The sequence below is a fragment of the Lynx canadensis genome, chromosome D1 (assembly GCF_007474595.2).
Source record: "Lynx canadensis isolate LIC74 chromosome D1, mLynCan4.pri.v2, whole genome shotgun sequence".
Classification (NCBI taxonomy): domain Eukaryota; kingdom Metazoa; phylum Chordata; class Mammalia; order Carnivora; family Felidae; genus Lynx; species Lynx canadensis.
The window spans coordinates 956,593-980,333 of record NC_044312.2 but is presented as its reverse complement, the minus strand read 5'-3'; the positions used below and the strand labels follow the sequence as shown (position 1 = coordinate 980,333).

Here is a 23,741-nt window from a genome sequence, read left to right as displayed (position 1 = left end):
CCACGAACCTGAGATCATGACCTGAGCCAAAGTGAAGAGTTGGCCACTTAACCAGCTGAGCCCCCCAGACACTCCAGCAATCCTCTTATTTTAGCTACAACTTTTGGTGTTAACCAATATTTGTTTTGTTTTTTTTGAGAGAGAGACAGAGACAGTGCAAGCAGGAAAGGGGCAGAGAGAGAGGGAGACACAGAATCCAAAGCAGGCCCCAGGCTCCCAGCAGCCAGCACCGAGCCTGACACAGGCTCTGACCCACAAACTCTGAGATCACGACCTGAGCCAAAGTTGGACGCTAAACCGACCGAGCCACCCAGGCACCCCCAAGTATTTGTTCATTGATAGTGGTTTAGTGCAGTGAAGGTGGTGAGTGATAAAACAACTAAAGTATATACAGCGAACCTTCATCGGGAGACAGCAAGCAAACACGTGAAAAGGTCACCAGGCTTGGAGTCTGGTGACGCGGTGAGATTTGCTCACCGCCTCCTGCAGTGACGTGGGGCATTTCTCTGGCGTTGGGGTCTGTGTTTTCGCCTGTGGGTGGCAGGGGACAGCCCTGACTTTGAGAGGCACCTATGCACAGCGACTGGCGTGGACTCCCACGGGCACCTGCCCCCCTGGTTCCGATACCGCTCCCAGCACTTAAAGGGATACGGGTCTTTCGTAACTGCAAAGTTGATGTTTTTCTTTAGTCTTACAAGAAAAAAAACGCTCAGTATCAAATACCTTCTGACACCTTCATACAGTGAAATACCGTTTGCTAACGGATACTGGACTATATGGTTGTCATCTCTGAAGATTTGTTTTTGCTGACATTTGAGCAGATAGTTTTTTTTGCTGAGCGACCATCTCTCTGTGGTGACGCTCCGAGCAAGCGTCTTTGGTGGCGCTCTGAGCTCTTTAATGACCGAAGTCTCCTGTGGTAGCTGCTCCTCACACTTGCTTCTTGTCCGTGTCTAGACCAACAATCTTCGTAACTGAACGACAGCACCACCTGCACAGGCTTTTGACATTGCAAATAACAGCCCTAATCGGACACCTAATTGGGGTGTTGCAGAACAGTCAGGACGTGTTTCCGCACACATTTTAGCCCTGCTGGGACAACGAGACAATACAAGGGCGTGAGCGTTTGGGACTGTCGTGTGTGTATTTCTCAACGGAGACGCGCTGGTGTGTGTCCTGCGTGTAGGCTTGTAGGACGTGTGGGAGAGCAGGACTGTTTGGTACACACCCAGCTCGGGCTTATTACACACGCAGAGCAGTTCCGAGAGCTGTTGTCTCTGTCTAGAATCTGGTGACTGGCACCTTCTCAGCCAGCTGCTTGTCGAAGGCAGCAGTGAGGCGACGACGCAGTCACTGTCCCTGAACGAAGCTTCGCCACTTGCTTGTACTACTTTTCGTGACTGGCGGCCAAACACAGTGCCTGAGAACGGGGTCTTGAGTCGCCTGCCCAAGTTCAAACCCTGGCTTCTCTTACTAGTTAGAGCTCACGTTGAACCCCTGCCTGCCTCAGTTGTACCTGCAAAGTGGGGATGACCATAGGATCTGCCTCCAGGGGTGGTTATGAAAATTGCTAGTGTTATGGAAGATTTTGAACGGGGTCTAGCTTGCAGTGAATACCGTTTACTTATCCAGTATGTGTGTGAGGGGTGGACAGATCTCTGTAGAGCCTGTCCACCGAGCTCATTCCGGGTCGGGTCCATCCCGACCATCCCCCGGTAGTAAAGGCCGTGTCCTTCCGGTCGTGTGAGTCGCACAGGCTAATAACGGTAAGGAGGACTAACACTTGTTGGCAAATGGTACTTGCTTCCCTCGGACCAGACCGGAGCCACGGAGCAAGGGGCCTCTGTGCAGCTCCCAAGAGTCCCTGTCAGGGCAGAGAGCAGGCAGGACAGGGTGGGGAGGGGTTTGCAGGGACACACAGGTGCTAAGCCAGTGTCTTTGTGCACATTCACGTGCGGTGCACGTGTAATACGTATTCGTGCGCCTATTTCTACACCCAAATTATCCTTTTCCATTCTCTTCCAATACGTTTTCTAAGTTACTACAGAGAACGGTGTAGTTTCAGCATTTAATTGGGAGGAAAGATAGAAACGATCAAAGCCACTTCAAATGTACTTCCGGCATCACTCTTTCTGGACTTTTTAAAACAAGGGAGAAACCATTGATGTTCTAGCTAATCCAGAAAAGCTGCTCCAGGCGGGGGAGGAGCAGACAGAGCCAATGGCGGAGGTGAGAACCCTACTTCCAAAGTGGGAGTACCAGCAAAGCGACCCCGTCTTTATACCAAATGCTTCTGCTCTGTGCCGCCAACTTCTGTTCGTAAATAAGTGGAATTCTGTTTTTGGATGAACGGCTCTACTCCTGAATCTGTCCCCTCCTCTACTGATGGAGCCCCGTCGAGCCCCTCTGCTGACGTGCGGGGATGGAATGGACAGAAAGGGGAGGGGAGCGGCCACTCTCTGGGGACTGGACACAACGCTCTTCGGGGGAGGGGGAGGTGGGTCGAGGCTGCGATGGTGGATGGCACTGTCCGGTCGTGTGGGTGGGTGACTGGTCCGTGTCCAGCCCCAGCCCCACCCCAGCCTCCGGCGGGGGCTGTCGTGCTTACACCCTTGGATTAATCCCGCGCCCATGCGCACGAGGGGCGGGGTCTCCTGGTTTCAGGCTAGGCTGCTGGCAGCCAGTAAGCGGTTGCTCGCGACGTGAGGGAGCACGCTCTTCCTCCGTTGCAGGCCTTCCGGAAGACGCCTAGTGCCCAGCGTGGGCGGGGGCTCCGTCGGCCTGACCGCTGTGCGCTGCGTTCAGGGAGAGTCTGTGGACGCCGCGTCGCCTCCGACAGCCGGGATGTCGTCCCGCCAGACTGACGAAGCGGGATCGCCTTTCTCGGAACCCTGTGGTGGGCACAGTTGTAGATGATCCCCAGGGCCGCTCACACCGTGTGATTCCTTCTCTTCGGGGACGGTGAGCCCGCATTCCCGTGGAAAGAAGGATCTTGCAGATGCGATTAGAGTTACCCATCCGTTGACCTTTCGGCCCCTGGTCAGGTGGGCCTGAGCTAAAGCCACCAGGTGTCTGTGGCCGGCGGCAGGGGGGTGGAGAGATGGCAGGCGCGTGGCGGACATGCTGATGCTGGCTTTGAAGGCAGAGGGGCTGCGGGAACGTGGGCGGCCCCTGGAGCGAGAGGGGCTCGGAGCCCCAGGCTCGGGGACCTGGCTTCCTCCAGCAGCCTGCGGAGAAGAGCTCGGCTCGGAAACCTGGCTGAGCCCTTCCGCTGGAACTTGCTGGAACATCCACAGCCAGGAGCTAATCCAGGGTGGTGTGGACGCTTCTGAACACGTGGACGTGTTCACCCGGCAGCGCAGGACGGTCGTGTCTGGGTCCCAGGCTCTTTCATGAGGCGCTGGATGTCAAACCTCGTCTTCGTAGGGAACGCCTGTGTGTCCCGCTCACGACTGCGGAGGGGGGGGGGGGGGCACGGCTGCCTTGTCTTGGTGAGTGTGGCTGGTCTTGGGTCACTGTGCACCCCGGCTTTTAAAAGAGCAGCACTTCTCTAAATCATAGACCTTTACTTTCGCGAAGTAGAGTCCATCTAAAGTGTGTGCCCGTGTCGGGGCGCCTGCGTGGCTCAGTCAAGAATCCGCCTTCGGCTCAGCTCATGATCTCACGGTTTGTGAGTTCGAGCCCCACGTCGGACTCTGTGCTGACGGCTCAGCCCGGAGCCTGATTCAAAGCCTGGGTCTCTCTGTCTGCCCCTCCGCCCCAAAATAAACAGACATTTAAAAAGATGGCGATAAAATGCGGGCCCATTTCTTAGAGGCCTTTCCCACGAAGGCTTTCCCCCACGAGGAGACAGACCTCAGGCACTGTTCCTCCTCGACCGTGGTCATCACCCGTGGCGGGAACCGTGCGGACCGCTGGCGCATCGCGTGACGTTGGCGAGGAGGGACGCTCCGGGCTGAACCACCCGAGGTGCTGGCTTAGTGTCCCCGCACTAACGCGGGAGGCGGCCTCGGCGGCCGTCTCCTGGCTCCCAGCGGGGCGTGCCGTTGAGGGGAACAGGCCTGCCTCTTGCCCGTCCCCGCCTCTGGTCTCCGTTGAACTGGTTTCTGCCTCATCTGGGCTCGTGGGAGGACTGGAGGCGCCCTTCCTGTTACGGTAAGCGGGTGAGGGCGGCTTGTAGGCGGCCGGCGTCCTTGCGTCCTTTTGTCCTTCCGCGGCGGCTCCGCCCCGGTGCGCAGCTGCCTGTGAGCCGTCGCGAGAGCAGAGCCATCGCTTCTGCGTGCGCCCCGTGTACCAGCCGCCGTGCCCGCGTCTCCCGGGCCGGACGCACAGCCCCTGCCGCGCACGAAGTCTCCACGTCGAGGGGCCCCGACGCACACCGTGCGAGCAGCTCGTCCCGGGCGGTTCTGGGGTTCCGCTCCCGTAAGCCGTGTGCGCCTGGTGCCTGAGGGACGGCGTGGTGACCCTGAACTCCTCTGTTAGTCCTTACGGACTGACACCCGACAGGCCGCCAGAGTTTCTGTCACGAAGAGCCACGTGGCCTCCCTCCCAGCCCCGCTCCGCCCCCACATGGCAGCGGCGCGGACCGCAGGTAAGCAAGTGGCCACGTTCCGAAGAACCTGACTCGCGAAGGCCCGCGAGTCGGGCCTTGCCGATCCTCGCGCCTGGGGTCTTTGCCGGGGAATTCAAGTCGTCCAAATCGCGGCGAGCGGCAGGGCGCCACGTCGGGGAGCGCTGGCGGCCGGGGGGCTGCAGCCACTCCTCCCCAGCCCTCGTCGCCCAGCCCCTCATTCCAGGCGTCGTCCCTGCCTCGCGTGGCTCAGGTCCCTGCGGTGGGTCCTGGCCTCCCGCTCCTCCTGGCCTGTGTGTCTCACCCCCCCCCCCAGTCCCCCCGCTACCGCCGGGGAGTCCTCGTGAGTCCACGCGCACCCGCTGTCTTCTCACGCCACCCCGCACGCGGGTGACCCTGTGCCGCGTCGCCCCGGCGGCTCCCCTCCTCGCCACGCTCCTCCTGCCTTCACGCTTGAGCCTCCTTCCGTCCTCACCGCGTCCGCCCTCTGTGGCCTGGGTCGCCCGTGCCACGCTTGAGTTCTAGGCCGTGCACGTCCCCTGCGCCACAGCAGCTTGGGTGCCCTTGGCGTGCTTTCTCCTCCCATCATTGGTAACAGCGCGTCCTCTGTCAACGGGCAGCACGTGTGTGTGTTTACCCCAGGGTAAGTTACGCCAGATTTGTAGACTCAAATAATTGGTGGGTTTAAGTGAATTCGGCCTCACCCAGCACCTTGCTCATCCATGTTTAGGGCTCGCCGTGCAAGGCTGATCTGTCGCCGCTTTCCTCCCCCTAGACGGGTACTTGAGGGCTGGGAGGTGTACTCGGTACCGAATCTCAGAGCCTGGCACACGGGGTGCTCGATGTTGAGTGAATCCGGGGGTGGTTCGAATCATGTAGCAATGAATGGATGATCAGTGGGTTTTTTAGTGAGATGTCTACTTTTTTAAGAACGGTGAGCGTGAACGCTGAAGAAGTCCCAGAACGCACAAACCTAGAACGGAACCCGTACATGGAAGAGCCACCTCGAGATGCCGGTTTCAGCAGAGCTGGGGCCAAGCTGGGTGCTCCTGGGTTCGTTCTCCGTGTGCACGAACTGTCCCTTGAAGGGAGCCTCTGAAAGTAGAGTTTGGGGCGCCTGGGTGGCTCAGTCGGTTAAGTGTCCGACTTCGGCTCAGGTCCTGATTTCACGGTCCGTGAGTTCGGGCCCCACGTCAGGCTCTGTCTGTGCTGACAGCTCAGAGCCTGGAGCCTGCTTTGGATTCTGGGTCTCCCTCTCTCTCTGCCCCTCCCCTGCTTAGGCTCTGACTCTGTCTTTCAATAATAAATAAACGTTAAAAAAAAAATTAAAAAAAAAAAAAAAGAAAGTAGATTTTGGACTCTGGCCTTCAGGAGTTCTTACCTTTCCTCCCAGGGAAACCTCTGTCTGCGTCCCAGGAAGGGGTGGTGTGTGTTTGCCGGGCTGACCACGTCAGAAGTCTGTGCGAACCTAGATTCCTTTCTGGTAGATGGATTTAAGCGGCACATTCCTCTCTCTCTCTCTCTTTTTCTTTTTTAGTTTTTTTTTAATGTTTTTATTTTTTGAGACGGAGACAGAGCATGAGCAGGGGAGGGGCACAGAGAGAGGGAGACACAGAATCCGAAGCAGGCTCCAGGCTCTGACCTGTCAGCACAGAGCCCGACGCGGGGCTCGAATTCACAGACTGTGAGATCATGACCTGAGGCGAGGTCGGATGCTCAACTGACTGAGCCACCCAAGGCGCCCCTCTCTCTCTCTTTTTAAAATTTTTTTTTTTTTCAACGTTTATTTATTTTTGGGACAGAGAGAGACAGAGCATGAACGGGGGAGGGGCAGAGAGAGAGGGAGACATAGAATCGGAAACAGGCTCCAGGCTCTGAGCCATCAGCCCAGAGCCTGACGCGGGGCTCGAACTCACAGACCGCGAGATCGTGACCTGGCTGAAGTCGGACGCTTAACCGACTGCGCCACCCAGGCGCCCCTCTCTCTCTCTTTTTAAATGTTTATTTGTTTTGAGAGAGAGACAGCGTGAGCAGGGGAGGGGCAGAGAGAGAGAAAATCCCGGGCAGGCTCCACACTCAGTAAAAAGCCCAGCATGAGCTCGAACCCACAAAGCACGAGACCATGACCTGAGCCTAAGTCGAGAGCTGAACACTTAACCAGCTGAGCCACCCGGGCGCCCTGTGAAATGTCCTTTCTTAAAACGTTTCTGGTTATGACTTTTGTCTTAAACACTATTGCATATGATTATAGTTTCAGCACTGTTGTTTGAGTATAATCGGTGAACAATTACAGATGTACAACATATGATGACTCGATATTTGCATGGCGAAATGATCGCAGTGAGTCTGGTTAACCTTTGCCACCATACATAGTTAGAAGTTGGCATCATAAGAAGAAACTTTCTTAAGACGTACTCTTAGCATGTTTCAAGTATGCAATTTGGTCTTATTAAGTATGGTCACCCTGCTGTGCTTCACGTTCCCTTGACTGACTGACTTTATAACTGGAAGTTTGTACCTTTGACCCTCTAGATTCACTTTGCTCCCCTTCCCTCCCCAACCCCAGCCCACCTCTTAGAACCACCAATGTATCGTGTCTGTGAGCTTAATTTTTTTAATTTCACATATAAGTGAAAATCATACAGTATTTGTCTTTCTCTGAATTATTTCATATAGCAAAGTACCCTTAAGCTCCATCCACATCGTCCCAAATGGCAAGATTTTTTTTTTTATCACTGAATAGTATTCCATCGTATACATACACCACGTCATATTTATCTTTTTACTTGTCAACCGACACTTAGGTTGCCTCCATATCCTGACTATTGCAGGTAATGCTGCAATAAATACGGGAGTGTATATACATTTTTACATTAGTGTTTTTGTTATCTTAGGGTAATCAGAAATGGAATTTCTGGATCATATAGTATTTCTATTTTTATTTTTTTATGTTTGTTGATTTTTGAGAGAGGGAGAGAGGATCCGAAGCGGGCTCTGCGCTCTCAGCAGAGAACCTGATGTGGGGCTCGAACTCGTGAACCGTGAGATCGTGACCTGAGCCAAAGTCGGATGCTCAACTGACTGAGCCCCCCAGGTGCCCCTGGTATTTCTATTTTTGATATTTTGAGGAACCTCCATATTGTTTTCCAGAACAACTACACCAGTTTGCATTCCCACGAATGGTTTAAGACGGTTCCCCTTAAGCCACATCCTTGCTAACACCTGTTGTTTCTTATGTTGTTAATGTGAGCCATTCTGACAGGGGTGAGGGGGTATCTCATTTTGGTTTTGGTTTGTATTTCCCTGACGATGAGTGACGTTGAGCATTTTTTTCATGTCTGGTGGCCATCTTCATGTCTGTGGAAAAATTTCTCTTCAGATCCTCTACCTGTTTTTTTTTAATTGGATTGTTTTTCTTTTGCTGTTGAGTTGAATGACTTCTTTATGTATTTTGACTATGAACCCCTTATGCGATGATTTGCAAATATCTTCTCTCATTCCATAGGTTGCCTTTTCATTTTGTTGACGGTTTGCTTTGCTGTGCAGAACCTTTTTAGTTCGGTGCCCCATTTGTTTATTTTTTGCTTTTTTGTTGCCTTTGCTTTTGGTATCCGATGAAAAAAAAACAATAGCTATGGCTGACGTCAAGGAGTGTGCTGCCTATGTTTTCTGCCAGGAGTTTGTGGCTTAAGTCTTAACATTTAAGTCCTTAATCCATTTCACGTTAATTTGTGTGTGTGGTGTAAGCTGGTGTTCCCGCTCACCCAGCGTCCTTTGGGGAAGACGCTGTTTTCCCCATGGTATATTTTTTGATCTTTTGTTAGAAATTGACCACAGGTGTATGGGTTTATTGGGGCTCTTCTGTTCTCTTGATCTAGATGTCTGTTTTTCTGCCAATACACGCTGCCTGGATCAGTACAGATTTGTAGTAGTTTGAAATTGATGTCTCCAGCTTTGTTCTTTTTTGTCAAGATTCCTTGGGCTACTTGAGGTCTTTTGTTGATTCCATACAAACTTACGGATTTCCTCTTTGTGTGAAACATGGCATTGGAATTTTGATTGGGACTGCGTTGGGTTGTAGACAGCTTTGGGCAGAATGGATTTTTTAGCGATAGTAATTCTTCCAATGCATGAGCATGGAATAGTTTCCCATTTATTGGCGTCACCTTCAGTTTCTTTTATCAGTGTTTTACAGTTTACTGTCATTCACCTTCCCGGTTACATTTATTCCCGGGTGTTTTATTTTCTTGATGCAGTTGTAACTACAGTTGTGTTTTTAACTTGCCTTTTTGCAGGTTCTTGGTCAGTGTTTAGAAATGCTGCCGATTTTGCATAGTGATGTCTGTATCCTGCAACTTAACTGAATTTGTTTGTTAGTTCCAACACTTGTTTTGGTGGTGTCTTTAGGGTTTTCTGTATGTAATATGCCATCTGTAGATGGCGACAGTTTTACTTTTTCTTTGCCAATTTGCCTTTTATTTTTCTGCCTAATGGCTCTGGCTAGTTGAATAAAAGTGGCAAGAGGGGCATCCTTGTCTTGTTCCTGAGCTTATAGAAGTTTTCATTGAGTATGAAGTTTGCTCTGGGTTTGTTACATATGGCCTTTATTGTGTGTTACGTTTCCTCTGTACCCACTTTTTTGAGAGTTTTTATCATTAACAGATGTTGTATTTTATCAGTTACATTTTCTGCATTTGTTGAGATGATCATGAGATTTCTAACCTTTATTTTGTTCCTGTGGTGTATAATTGATTCAGAGATGCTGAAGCATCCCTTGCATCCTTGGAAAAAATCCCACTTGATCATGGTGTAGGATCCTTTTAATATATTGATGAATATGGGTCGCTAATACTTTGTTGGAGATCTTTGCATTTATTTTCATCAGAGATAAAGGTATTACATTTCTTTGCTTGTGGCATCCTGATCTGGTCTGGGGATCTGGGTAATGCCGGCCTGGTAAAACGTGTTGAGAAGTATCCCCTTCTCTTATATTTCCGAAAGTGTTTGAGAAGGAGTGTTGTTATTTCTTTGAATGTTGAGCAGAACTCAGCCTGTGAAGCCGTCTGGCCCTGGACTGTGGTTTGTTGGGAGGTTTTCTTTACTGACTCGGTCTCCTTAGTAGTGATAGGTCTGGTCGGGTCTGTTCGGATTCTCTTATCTTCTCATGCTTTCGTCTTAGAAAGTTGTGTGTTTTTAGGAACTTACCCGTTTATCGTAGGTTGACCGATTTTTTTGGCAGAGAATTGCTCCTGGCAGTCTCTTACGGTTCGTTCTTGCTGATTTTGTGGTATCCGTGTATCTCTTTGATTTCTGATTTTATTTCAGTCCTTTCTGTCTAGGTGATTGTAGCTAAAAGTTTGTTAATCGTGTTCATCCTTTCAAAGAATCAGTTCTTTGTTTCGCTGGGCTTTTCATTCTCTCCCACTGTTATTTCCGCTGTGATCTTCGTTGCTTCCTTTCTTCACCTAACCTTGGCCTTTGTTCTTTCTCTGGTTCCTTGAGCTGTAATGGTAGGTTGTTGCTTTTGGAACTTTGTCTCTTGAGTAGACGTTCATCTTTGTAAATTTTCCTCGTAGAGCCGTTGTTGCTGTATCCCATTCGTTTTGGTGTGTCGCACTTGCATTTTCATTTGTCTTCAGGTATACTTTGATTTCCCTTTTGATTTCTTCTTTGAAGCGTTGTTGAGTAGCATGTCGCTTAAACTTCACGTAGTCGTAAATTTTCAAGTTTTCTCCTAATTGATTTCTAGTCGCATACTGTTGTGGCTGATAGGCTTGGTATGTTTGTTTTTGTTTTTGTTTTTTTAATAAGACTTGTGACCTAACATAGTATCTATTCTGGGGAATGTCCCACGTGCACTTGAGAAGAATGTGTCTGTCTGCGAAGTCCACCTGGTCTAACATTGTTTAAGGTCAGTATTTTTCTTATTTCCCTGCCTAGTTGATCTGACTATAGGGTTGCTCTTATTGGTTTTCTTACTCCCTTGTGGTCTATTAATGGCCGCTTTATACACTTCACTCCTCTATGTTGGGTACATTAAATACACACAAATATCTTATTCTCTTCTTGAATTGACATCTTTATTCAGTGCCCTTTTTTGTCTTGTTACATTGTTTGTTTTAAAGTCCATTTTGGGGGCACCCGAGTGGCTTAGTGTGTAGGGCATGTGACTCTTAATCTCAGAGTTGTAAGTTCAAGCCCCACATTGGATATGGAGGCTACTTAAAATTAAAAAAAAATAATAAAGTCTGTTTTATCTGATTTAAGTGTGGTTACCCCAGCTTTCTTCTAGTTGCCATTTGCACGGAATACCTTTTCCCGTCCCTTCACTTTCAGTCCTTGTCTTTGGGTGAGCTCCACTCAGAGACACGAAGTGAAAAGGCACTAGTGTCCCATTTAAAACTAAATGTGATTGTAAAGTCTTCATGTGTATTTTTAAGTGTGTATTTGATGCCCTGATGAAAGCACATGGTCACCCTCAACCTTGAAATTGTTAGGTTAAAGGGAAAACATGGCACCTAGCTATACCCTTGGACCCAAGGCTGCAGGAGTGAGGGAAGTGGCTTGAGCGGAGCCGTAAGGAGACAGCCAGGTAAATCCAGACGGTGGACGCGGTGTCCCTGTTGTCAGTGGTCCTGGACACTGGCCTGGTTTCACATTATTGTCCTGGGTAATTGTCTCGATGAACTGAAGAACCCCGGCACCCTCTTTGATATGATGATGTTCAGATGGCGTTGGTGGTGACCCTGGGGACAGGGGATGTGACGGTGCAGCTCGGTGCAGGAAATACGTACAGCTCATGAAGCTCATGCTCAAAAAAGGGTAAAAATTGGTGCAGCTGGGGGAGGGGGAGCTCAGTCAAGCGTCTGATTCTTGATTTCGGCTCAGGTCATGATCTAGTTGTGAGTTCAAGCCCCGTGTGGAACTTTGTGCTGTCAGCGAGGAGCCTGCTTGGGATTCTCTGTCTTCCTCTCCCTCTGCCCCTCCCTCCCCTGCTCTCTCTCTCTCAAAATGAAAATAAAAGGAATAATGACTCACTGATGTTCCCTCTGTCACAGGCACTGTGCTGCTTGCTCAACCTAAATTATCTCTGTTGCCTCTCGTAGACCCTTGTGTGGCACCGTGTTTTCTAGAGGCAGGAGGGTGAATCTCCTTTTATGAGATCCCTCCCAGTGACCTCATTGTGACTCGATCCCACGTAAGGATCCTGTGTGCCAGTGTGTGGGACATCCTGCGGTCCTGGGGTGAGGGCGTCCCTTTGAGTTGGGCCCGCCCCACAGAGCAGCAGCTGGCATGCGTCGAACACGCCCTTCCCCCACAGCTGTATCCACTGAGCGCTGACTTGGACCTCGGGTGCCTCTGCCTTCCAGAATGATCCTAAGATGATGAAGCCGTGGTCATCCGAACCTAGGGCTTAACCCCCTGTGCCAGGCCGGGCCACGGCAGCATCGGGGCTGGCGGTGGGGAGGGGACATGGACGGCTGCTGGGCTCCGGTCGTCCTCGCATCGCAGGACTGGACGCTGGTGGGCTGGGAGGCCGGGACGCCTGCTTCGGGCCGAGGTGGACTCCTGGGCCTCCCCCGGCTGGGGCCCGACTCCTCCCGACCCGGACTCCACACACCCGTGGCCCAGGTCCTGTGTCCTCCTTGCCGGTCACCCTCCTCCCTCTGCGGAGCGTGGCCACAAGGCAGTCAGTGGGGCAGGTGCAGCCGGGTGGGGGGTGGGGGGAGCGAGCTGTGTACACTGTGCAGGGCCTGGGGGCTGCATGGGGCAGGGGTGGGGGCCAGACCGGGGTCGTGGGAAATACCGCCTTTGCTGTCAGTGTGAACAGTCTACACCCAGCTCCGCTTTCTAAGCTTCACCGCCGGGACCGGGCCCTCGTCAGGCCAGAGTCACTCGGTCTCTGTGCCCCACAAGTCCAGGGGCTGCTCCGCCGAAGGCTCTCCTGCTTGGTCCGAAGCGGGGGTGGCGTTCTCGTCTGCCCCTTCCTGAGCAGAGGGACGAGCGGACGGACACACGCACCCTCCCGTGACGACCGTTTGGGCCTCGACGGCGTCTCGTTTCGGCACTTTTACTGAGATCCGGTCCCGGCTGTGCGCCGACAGCTGTGCGTTTTTGCAGAGCCGTCCCCACACGGAGTCCGAGCTTTGGGCACCGAGCGCGGTCACGGGGTTTTGCCTTGTGATGACGACCTCGCAGATTTGTTTTCGGCAACTTGGAAACGCAGTAAGAGTGCGTGCTCCGCGCAGTGTGCTGCGTCCCGGGACTTGCTCCGTGCCCGGAGCCCTGGGCCTTGCGAGCCCCTGTCCTGCCCCGGGTGCCACCCGCACCCGCACAGCTTCTGTCCCTCGGGGGCCGGAAGACCCGCGAGTGCACATGGGCGCACGAGGGCGTAGTGTCACTGGGCGGGAGCTCCTCGCCGGCCTCCTGGGATCTCGGTGACGCTCGTGGGCATCGGGACAGTTAAAAAGCCCAGGGGCCTGTCGTGTCCGTTTGTAGAAATGTTCAGCTGCTCGTTTCTTGAACACGGTTGGATTTTCTCGCTTGGAAAGACTAAGCCGTCGCGGCTCCGTCTTTGCTCGGGTGACCTGGCGCAGCGAGGGGCCAGGTCTCGGGGCAGGGGCGGGGCGGGCGCGCGGGTCGCGCCGCGCCTCCTGGTGGACTGCGCACAGATCGTGCTGGGCTGAAAATGCGATAGAAACGCGTGTCGAATCCACCGCGATGGCACGCACCGGTTTAGAACAAAAGGGAGCGTGTCCGTCCTGAAGCGTGTCGTCTGAGCACAGAGCACCCACAGTAGCTCAGGTTCTTGCCACTTGTGTCCTCCGCTCGGAATCACGAGAATTTACTGGTTCACCGGTCTCCATAGCACAGCAGTGTTCCTTGGGCCTTGCTAAAAAAATGGGGTCACACGGCGCGGACGAGAGCGCACCGTAGGGACCCGCGCCCGGGGGAGGTACCGGGAAGCCGGTAGACACGCGAGCCTGGCGTGTCCGGAAGTCTTCGAAGAAAAAGTCCAGCGGACTGGAGGCAAGGGTGTTCCTGTCGGCGGCAGTCCCCTCCGGCAGTGACGGAGCGCGACACCCCCGGCCTGAGTCGCTCTCCCCGGGGAGGAGCGTGCGAGTGCCGGCTGAGAGGTGGAGACAGGCCCCGTGGGACGGCAGCGCCGCGGGTGAGCCCGAGGACAGGGAACAGGCGGAGATCATCACGGCCGTGCGAAGGGGCGGAGAGAGGACGGAATGTCTCTGTCCCCGGCAGCGTGCGCCTGGGGTGAGCTGGCGCTGCCGTCGCCGGGGCGGGGACCCGGGACACGTGCTCGGTGCGCACGGGTCCGAATCGTCCCCGTGAAGGCCTCCGCCCCAGGCGCGAACGGGGGTCTCCGGGATTGAGGGGTGTCTGGAGCCTCCAGCCGTGGGAGGTCGTCCCGACAGCCACGCCCCGGGGGGCGGGGGGGGGGGGGGTCACCCCTGACAGGCTCACCGGCCGGCCACGTCGCACGGGGTGCGCACTCCCGGCCACCCACCACCCGCGCCGTCTCCGTCCTCCCGTCAACTCCCTTCCCAGAGATGAGGGCCCTGTGTCATGTTCATGTGTCTCATTCTCGCAGGCAACGCCACCACAGTGACCTCCAGCCACACGGGTGCGCCCCCCAACACGACGAAAGCCCTCGCGCCCGCCCTGTCCCAAGTCCTCAGGACACACGCTGTCAGCACCTCGACGCCCACAGCAGCACCCAGATTCACGACACGGGGGGCCTCCCCGAACACGACCTCCGCCACCCACGTCTCCCATAGCGCGTCCCAGATGCCGTCCACCGCCAGCACGGCCCACAACCGTTCGGCCACCTCTGTGCCTTCACCCGTGACAAGTACGTATGGGAGCTGAGCCCCTTCCGTGCTCAAAGCCGGTGTCAGATGCCGCACTCGCGTGGCTCCGTTCCGGCGGGAGTGCGGACGACCGTGTCGTGTACAGAAATCACCCGTGCGGGTGCCGCCAACCTTGTCCCCGTAGGAAGCGGGTTTCCCCTGAACCAGGCCATGTGACTGGAGGAGGAAGTCCTACCCGGATGGTCCTTCGCGTGGTTGTCCGGGCCCCTCGTGCGCGCCTGGGCGGGGCCTCCACCCCCACAGCGTGCTCACGGTGGTGTTGGCTCCTGGGTGTCACGGGCGCGGCCACGCATATGGTGTCCGCCAGCACGCTTCGTGCTTGGACTTAAGATGGAACGTGAAACCACGAGCTCAGAGCCCTGGCATCGTCCCTTCAAGGTTTTCCAAGTTCAGGTCCGCTTGAAGGCCAGCACAAACGGCAGGCTTCGTCGTGTCTGCCGCAGATTTCTGTATTTTCTACCCTAAAGCCTTATTCCTGCAGTTTGTGTTCTGAAATCTGCTGTAATGTCACCAGGGCCCTCGATGTGATACAACAGTCTATTTATCGAACAGAGAACTTCCGTTAGACGCCCTGGTTCAGGCACCGATTCTTCCCGGGACAAGGGAATAAGGAAACAGTCCCAGAGGGTGCTGCCCGAGGCTGTGGTCCCCCAGCACAAACACCCTCAGGTGGGGGAGGGGCCCCGGGGCCACCGGGCAGGAGGCCGGCTGGGGAGCTCCTCCCGCGGCTCTGCTTCCTTGGATAGAGATTCGAGTGGCAGCTTTTTGTAATGTTTTTTAAAAACCACTAAAGCCTACTTTTCTTTTCTCCTAGTCACAGCAACTATCAATTCTAAAGAAAACCCAGGATCGAAATTTGATATCGGCAGCTTTCTCGGTGGCATCGTATTAACCCTGGGAGTTCTGTCGATTCTGTACTTCGGATGCAAAACGTACTATTCACGAAGAGGCATTCGGTACAGAACCATGTGAGTTTGGATAGGATTTCTGTATTTCTTTCACGATCGTGACAAAATACCGAAAGGGGGCCACAGATTTATGAACTGTACTTGCGAACAAAAAATGGATGCTCGTGCCGGTACAAATGTCCCGCTTCCTGAGTTCTCCCTCTTCACTCACCCCTGTAACCTTACCAGGAGGGTGTGGCTGGTGCTCGTCAGTAGCACTAAGGGAACATCCTTGGTAGAAACCTGGTTTTCAAGAAATTCTTCACGGTCTCATTTTCTAAGTCATTGCATCAAGTGAGTTAAGAGCTCTTACCACGTTCACCCTTTCCATAACTGTGTGGGTCTTACGTTGTTTGGAGGGTTTAAGTCCCTTTTGGGGTTTTTTCGCTCTTATAGAATACAAGAGCCAATTCGTTCTTTTGATTCTTAATGTACTGTAAACACCACCGAAGGGCTACTTTTCCCAATTTTTTAACTCGTCATACACGTGTGTCCCACACCAACTTTCACGTCGGGAGCTGGTTTAGCAAACTTGCTTTCAGAGCATCGAGGTGTTTTGCCAGATTCTGTGTTTCTAGAAATATTTATCATGTGTGCTTGATAAATTTCACCAGTGAAGGTACGTCTTGATCATAGGACATGAAATGCCACTCACTCTGTTATAGCATCAGTGTTTATTGATGTAAATGAGGCTACAAGTAGTGAAGCAAACCGTGTTTTCGTTTTAAGTTGCCTTAAGCACACAGCATGTGCTGTAGCTAGTAGGAGCCAGTCTTCACATACACAGCCGTGCTCCGCTGCCTGGGAGGGGCTGTGCCTGGAGTCTGTTGACAGAGCCCCAGAGAAAGTACCTCACGGACTCGAGTGAAAGTCCGCGCTGCTTTCGTTTTGTTCCCCCTCTACGGCACGTCTCCGAAGTTAGGGTGCACCTTACCGTCCACGGACCACAGCGCCTTTTTCTTAGTGCTACGGGACGGCACATTTAGAAGCCGAGAGCCGCTCTGAAGTTCGAGTTCTTACAGAACGCTGGATTTGTCTGTCCCGCTCAAAACTGGAGACGTTCCCCACGTAGCAGTTGTAGCAGTGAGCATGAAAAGGTTACCCGCGGTGACAGAAGCGTGCAGGGGTGGGGTTTGGTGCAGGAGCGGCACTTCTGGGCACCTTCCCACGTGCTTGCTTGGCTTCAGGTCCTCTGCAAAAACGAATAAAGGAAGCCAGTACGTAAATAGGGTTTCCGGGAGGATGAAAATGAGGTATGTGACACCCGACACACAGGGGATGGTCCAGGAAGGAGGGTGCCTGTTTTGGATTTCTGTGGCTATCGGCCGAGAAGCCACAAGGGGCAGAGCAGACATTCGAGGGTCACTATGGGAACCCTCACGCCCCGTGAACAAATTTCACGTAAATGACAATTTTCATTCTGCAGCTTTGAAGTTATGTAAAAATACTAACCGAAACCGCTTTGGCACGAATACAAAACAATTTTACCTTTTGATTACAGCGATGAACACGATGCCATCATTTAAGGGACTCCAGGCACCAATGGGAAGATCAGTACAGCCCTATCGATGAATTTGGATGACTCTCCTTGGAAACAGTATACGCAGATCATGTTTATATAGTACGTTGTACGTTATACGCATGTAAAGATTCCTCAGGATTACTGAAGAGTTTGGTTTCGGTTTTTAAATGAGCATGTGCAGTGGTTACAGTCACTTCTAAAAACACAGACCAGTGCCGTTCTCCTTCTTGTGGTCTTGGTCACGCCGGGGGAGTAACTCACTGGGACGGCACGTACTGACGACGACACAGACCTTCACTGCTCCCCAGAGCCGGCTCTGCTCTAAAGCCACACCGCAGAAATTCCGAGTAAATCAGGTCTCCGACATAACTTTAGTTTCAAAGCTTCATGCTTGGGTGAGAAACAAAATGCACCACCCCGCCCCCAGCACGAGAACGTGTGGCTGAGCCCTGTCAGAGCTTGTGTCATCGTTACGGCTTCTGTGGCACTTAGTCTGTCTTTTCCCTCTCTCATTTCTGCACGTCGTAGCAGCGTGTTCACGATCTCGTCCGCTTACCTTCCTACCGTGAGTGTTGCCACTGCTGGAAACTGCGCTGTTTCATACGCACCGGTTAACTGTAGGTTGAGTCGTAGGATGGTTTAATGTAGTGTAAACATACTAACATAAGCCCCTGTGGTATTTCTCTAGAGTTCTAGAAGGCTGTGTGGATCGATCCAGGGATAGGAGGGCACCCCTCAGGCTACTGACCTACAGGAAGATGCTGTATTTTTGTGCACTGTTGATTTTATCTGATTTGGGGATATACTAAAAAACCTTTATTCCAAATACAAATCCTTAAGCAATTTTTAAGACCAGAAACTTTTCTTATTCTTTAGGCCCCTCCTCTCCTGTAGAGGGGCACTTTAGGCTGCATTAGGTTAACAGAAAAAGCACGGTATTGTCGGGACACCAGTATCAGTCAACTTATGTTTGGGTGTTCAGTTTTCGAGTTTACAACTCACGGTCAAGTTTTGACAAAAAAAAGGCTGTTTCAGTCATACTAAATGACTACGCAAAGTAAAGTACCACCACTTTCTGCCAACAAGCTAAGCTGTCCTGATGACAGTGCGTCTACACTGAAGAGGATGGCCCTTCTGGGACCAGCTTTTGGCCTTCAGAGAATGTCAAGAATTTTGATACGGGACAATCCTTCCTAGTCACTGTGCAGCCAACTGAGGTGGTGACCATGGGTAGTGTGGTGAGGACAGAGAGGTGGGCTGACTGTGTAACTTGCCTACCTGGTCTTTAAACCACTTTGATGGATACAGTGATGGGGGCCTTTTACCTTTTCGTCCTTTTGTCTTCTGCATTCTTCAGTACTTGAGGTCGAACCTTGTCTTCCCTGATACTTGCTTCTCTAGCACTTTGAAGATGTGAAACCACTTTTTTTAAGTACTACAGGTCATTATATGCCTTTAAAGATAGAAATAATGTAGTTAATGTTTTCTCTCTGCTACCTTCAAATACCAGTAGTGGGGTGCAGTCACTTTTTTTGGTTATCTGCAAAAATAGAGGGAAGTGGTAACATGAACCACTGTTTCCCTAAGCATAAATTTATATCCCAATTATGTTTAAATATTTCATTGCATTCTCAGAGAATGTATTTACTTGAAGATACATTAGAATCCAATCTGTGACTTTAAATGTCTTTGGATAAAGTTAATTTGCATACAGATAAATGAGAGTTCGCAATATAGTACAGTGAGAATTTTGTATTTTTGAGGAGGAAAATTTTAAGCAAATTTTTTACCTCTTTTTTTCTTTTTCTTATAATGACCAGCTTTTGGTATTTCATTGTTACTGAGATCTATTTTTAGAATAAAACTTTGTCTTCATCTAAGAGGTTTGTGTGTGTGGTTTTCTTTCATTTCCACAAACTCAAGAGAAATGAAAGCCCCAAATAAAGACACTATTTAAGTGTGTTTGGCTGAGAAAGCTGTTACAAGCGCAAATTCTTACCCACACCCAGACATCCTGGTTCAATGTGTTAACGATCCCACCTGGGGAATTCGTAGGACCACCAACCTCTGCGAAGGACTGCCCCGGATTCTCCTTTCATGCCCCTGCTTTACGCAGTTGGGTAGAATTATAAAAACAGGTATATTTGTGTTAGAAATAAAAAAATGACTGCCCCCAGTATACAGTCCAGCAATACACTGAGGGGTCTCCCCTGCACCTACGAGACCCCCATTGTGGTCTCGACCACTTGGAACCTGTCACAGGAGAGCTTGGGGGGGGAGCCTGCGTGGTTCAGTCACTTGAGCATCCGACTCTCGATTTTCAGTTTGGGTCACGATCTCACGGTTTGTGAGATTGAGCCCCGTGTTGGGCTCTTGGTGCAGAGCCTGCTTGGGATTCTCTCTCAAAAATAAACACTAAAGAAAAAAAGAAGGGAGGTCTTGTGGCGGGTAGCGCTTCGGTCTGTAGAGGTCGGACGGCATCCTACCTGCAATGCCCAAGTTCACAGGCATCCCTGCTCGCGTGCAGAAGCAGCAGACTGGTGCAGTTCTGCCCGACTCGGATCCTCAACAGAAGACCGTCAGCAGTCCGGAAAGCCTGGTCTGTCCCTGCCCAGACAGAGGAGCTGAGCTCTAAAAGCAAGAAAAACATAAGAAACACACATCCTACCAAGACTGAATCACCAGGCGAAAATCTCCCCATGAACAACAGCTGGGACCAGGTGGCTTCACTGGTAAATTTTACCAAAGAAGAAATAATGCTAATCCTTCCCAAACTCTTCCAAAAAAATAGAGGAGAGAACACTCACAAACTCGTTTTATTTCATTTTTTTTACCTTTATTTTTGAGAAAGCATGCAAGGGCGAGGGGCAGAGAGGGAAACAGAATCCCAAGCAGGCTCCAGGCTCTGATCTGTCAGCACAGAGCCCGACGCGGGGCTCGAACCCACAAACCGTGAGATCATGACCTGAGCCGAAGTCGGATGCTTCACCGACTGAGCCACCCAGGCCCCCACAAACTCATTTTTTAAAGTAATCTCCATGCCCAACATGGGGCGTGAACTCACAACCCCGAGATCAAGAGTCACGTGTTCTGCCTGAGCAAGCCGGGTGCCCCCCACGGACACATTTTAAAAAGCCAGCATTACCCTGATCCCAAAGGCAGAGTCCCTGATGAATATAGATGCGAAAATCTTTAAAACTAGCAAAGAGAATTCGGCCCATTTAAAGGATCATTTGCCGGGACACCTGTGATTTATCCCTGGGATGCAAGGCTTTTCTGACACATGCACGTAACACACGTGATACACCACAATGATGGACTGCGATCATACAGGTTTGGTTTTCTTAGACAAGAGCATCTGACAAAATTCAACATCTGTTCACGATGAAACCTTAAATTAGATCTGGAAGGAATGTCCTTCCGCTATCATACGTGGACGGCGTACAGGCTATCATCGGGGTCACAAGGAAGACGGGGGTGGGGCACCTGGGCGGCTTAGCCAGTTAAGCGTCAGACTTCAGCTCAGGTCATGATCTCGCAGTTCGTGAGGTCGAGCCCCCGTGTCAGACTCTGTGCTGACAGCTCAGAGCCTGGAGCCTGTTTCGGAATCTGTGTCTCCCTCTCTCCCTGCCCTTTCCCTGCTCACCCTCTCTCTCAAAAATAAGTAAACAAAAAAGAAAAAGAAGACGGGGTAATCACTATTTGCACACAAGATGAGAAGTTCGAGCCAGAGCAGTTAAAAAGAAAGAAAAGGCATCAGAATTGGAAAAGAGTAAGTACAATAGTCTTTATTTGCACACATGTTCTCATAAACAGAAAGAAAACCCTAAAGATCCACCAAAACCGGTTAGAGCTAATGGACACAGTTGCGAGATAAGAAACCGATGCTCAAAAAGCAGTACTTCTACATACTGACAACAAAGCGTCTGAAAAATAAAGATGATCCCATATTTATAACACCAAAAACAAAGTACCTGCGATTAAATTTAATCAAAAAACACAGAGATTTCTACACTGAAGACGACAAGACACTGGGGAAAGACACTGAAAACAAACAGAAAGGTATCCTGTGTGCATGGATTGGCAGAATTAATGCTGGCAAAACCCATAATCTGTAGTCCTCTTAAACCTGGTACCCATCCTGCCTGTCCAACCTTGTTTCTCGTCTCACTATTCACGTTCTTTTTCCAAAAATGCCTCATCCATTTTTGTCTTTCTTCCTATTTCTCCCTCTGCCTGGAAAATACCTCTGTTCTCCAATTCAGCATACTCTAATCCTACTTAATCCTTGATAGCCAACAGTAGACAAAAATCAATGACATTGACAGACTACAAAACCCAGAAATGGACCCACACCTATATGGTCAGCTCATCTTCGGCAAAGCAGAAAAGAATACACGATGGAAAAAAGTCTCTTCAACAAAAAGTGACGGGAAAACTGGATGGTTGACATGCAGGAGAATGAAACCGTACCGCCTCTTTTTTTTTTAATGTTTGTTTCTGAGAGAGACAGAACACGTGAGTGGGGGAGGGGCAGAGAGAGGAAGACACAGAATTCGAAGCAGGCTCCAGGCTGGAACCAACGAGCTGTGAGAACATGACATTAACCAAAGGCGGACACTTAACTGAGCCACCCAGGCACCCCCTGTACCACTTCCTTACACCATATACAAAAATAAATTCAAAATGGTTGAAAGGCCTAAATATGAGACAAGAAACCACCAAAATCCTAGAGAACACAGGCAGCAACCTCTTTGACATCGGCTGTGGCAACTTCTTACTAGACGAGTCTCCAAAGGCAGGGAAACAAAAGCAAACATGAACTATTGGGACCTCATCAAGACAAAGACCTTCTGCCCAGTGAAGGAAACAACAAAACTAAAAGACGACCTACTAAATGTTAGAAGATGTTTGCAAAAGACAGACCCAATAAAGGGATAGTATCCAAACTCTATAAAGAACTAATCAAACGGGCAGAAGACATGAATAGACCTTTTTCCAAAGAAGATATCCAGATGGCTAACAGATGTCACACATCTCAAAAAAAGTGTCCTATATATATATATTTACATATTTTATATATATACTTACATATATATATTTATATATACTTATACACACACACACACACATATATATACGTGTGTATATATATATATATATATATATTTTTTTTTTTTTTTAAGTGTATTTATCTTGAGGGAGACAGAGAATCCCAAGCAGGAGCCACGCTGTCAGCACAGATCCTGACATGTGGGGCTCGAGTCCATGAACTGTGAGATCATGACCTGAGCTGAAATCAAGAGTCCGACGCTCAACCAACAACCTCCCAGGCACCCCTCAAGTGACATACTTTAAAAATCTGCATAGGGGCCCCTGGGTGGCTCACGTGCTTAAGCATCAGACTTCGGCTCAGGTCATGATTTCACAGTTAGTTCATGAGTTAGAGCCCAGCATCAGGCTCTGTGCTGACAGCCTGGAGCCTGCTTCAGATTCTGTGTGTCCCTCTCTCTCTGCCCCTCCCCAACTCGCGTGCACTCAAACATAAAAAAAAAAAAAAAAAAAAAATCCGCATATACTGGTCTCACACAGCATATGTGTGCTGTTCAAGGCTCATCCGTACCATGTGTAGACCGCCACCCAGGCCTCCAACAATCTACACTTCACTGAGCCTAAATTTGCACCGTTTACAAGTCTCCTAGGGTTTTAAGCATTAAATAAAGCAATTAACAAAGCATCTGACATTTGCCTCTTGGTTCAGGTACACCTGTTATGATTATCATTGTTAGGAGAGCAAAAAGGAAGCGACTAAAACCGACTCACCCTGATCTAGGCAGACAGGACTCAGCAGGTAGATAAAATGTGAATCACGTTACCACTTCCTTACACTTCATGCAATATTTTTACCGAACGCAAGAAAGACGTTCTTACACATTAAAATGGACTAGCTGAACAAAGCCAAGACAGATCAACTTTCAGATACACAGAATTCAAATTTAAACACTTGGTTCTTATGCTGGATCACAGTCCGTGCAATTTTTAAAAATATTAACGCAACTTACTAGAATCATTTGTCCAAAAAGCACAGGCTAAGGAGCCAGGCAGACCCATGTTCAAGTTTTCCTTTATGGCTGTTGGCAGGAATCAGGCTAATGCGCTTCTCGCACGTTGCTTTGTCTTCGAGGGCCACCGTAACAGAGCGCCAGACTGAGTGACTTAAACAGAAACTTACTTTCTCACCGTTTCTGGAGTCAGCAGGCTACAAGATCTGGTTTCTTCGGAGGCTTCTCACCGCGACTGCTGATGGCCACGTTCCTCTGCTATCTCTGGGTGTGTCTGCATTCAGATCTCTTGTGAAGACACCAATCCTCCTACACTTGGGCTCACCGGACCTCCCTTTGCCATCATTACCTCTTTAAAGGCCCCACCTAGAAATACACTTCCATTCCCAGGTACTAGGGAGACAAGGATGGGGAGCATAACAGCCCGGGACCGCATCCTAATTGTTTAAAGAACACAGCACTGGGCCTGGCACACAGTGGATCCTCAACATATACAGCAGCGATCAAGCAAAAGAAACAGAACAGTTTCTAAAATGACTTAATGTGCTCTCAACTCCTTCTGGAAGGGCAGGGACCGACTTACCTGCAGACGCACGCACGCGGACCTACCAACTCCATCAGCACCTCCTGCTGGAAACAAAGGTGGGAAGAGACTGGAGGATGGAGAAATCTGGACTCTTCCCAGTCTCTAAGGGATCTAAGGAGTTACAGGGTAAGAAGAAACACGGAGCATCTAAAGTATCTGAGCTTTCC

The 23,741-nt window shown here is 50.7% G+C and overlaps 1 protein-coding gene and 1 long non-coding RNA gene across 4 annotated transcripts in view; one reads left to right on the top strand and one right to left on the bottom strand.

Annotated features, from left to right (window-relative positions):
* The window catches only part of TMEM123 (transmembrane protein 123), a 57,051-nt gene extending 38,245 nt beyond the window's left edge, over positions 1-18,806 (top strand). The window contains exons 3-5 of the mRNA XM_030330862.1: positions 14,178-14,438; positions 15,272-15,425; positions 16,906-18,806. Coding sequence (XP_030186722.1) covers positions 14,178-14,438; positions 15,272-15,425; positions 16,906-16,930 — 440 coding nt within the window. The 3' untranslated portion in view covers positions 16,931-18,806. The remainder of the gene's footprint in view (positions 1-14,177; positions 14,439-15,271; positions 15,426-16,905) is intronic.
* Positions 16,235-23,588, bottom strand: LOC115524517. 3 transcript variants are annotated; one of them, XR_003972119.1, is made up of 5 exons: positions 23,572-23,588; positions 22,989-23,141; positions 19,413-19,557; positions 16,893-19,032; positions 16,235-16,596 (listed from the first exon to the last, which is right to left on the bottom strand). It is a non-coding gene; the product is annotated as an uncharacterized LOC115524517 (long non-coding RNA). The 3 variants fall into 3 exon arrangements; XR_003972118.1 differs by lacking the exon at positions 23,572-23,588 and having other exon boundaries at positions 19,413-19,533; positions 22,989-23,003; XR_003972117.2 differs by lacking the exons at positions 22,989-23,141; positions 23,572-23,588 and having other exon boundaries at positions 19,413-19,706.
* Positions 23,589-23,741: the final 153 nt, after the last annotated feature.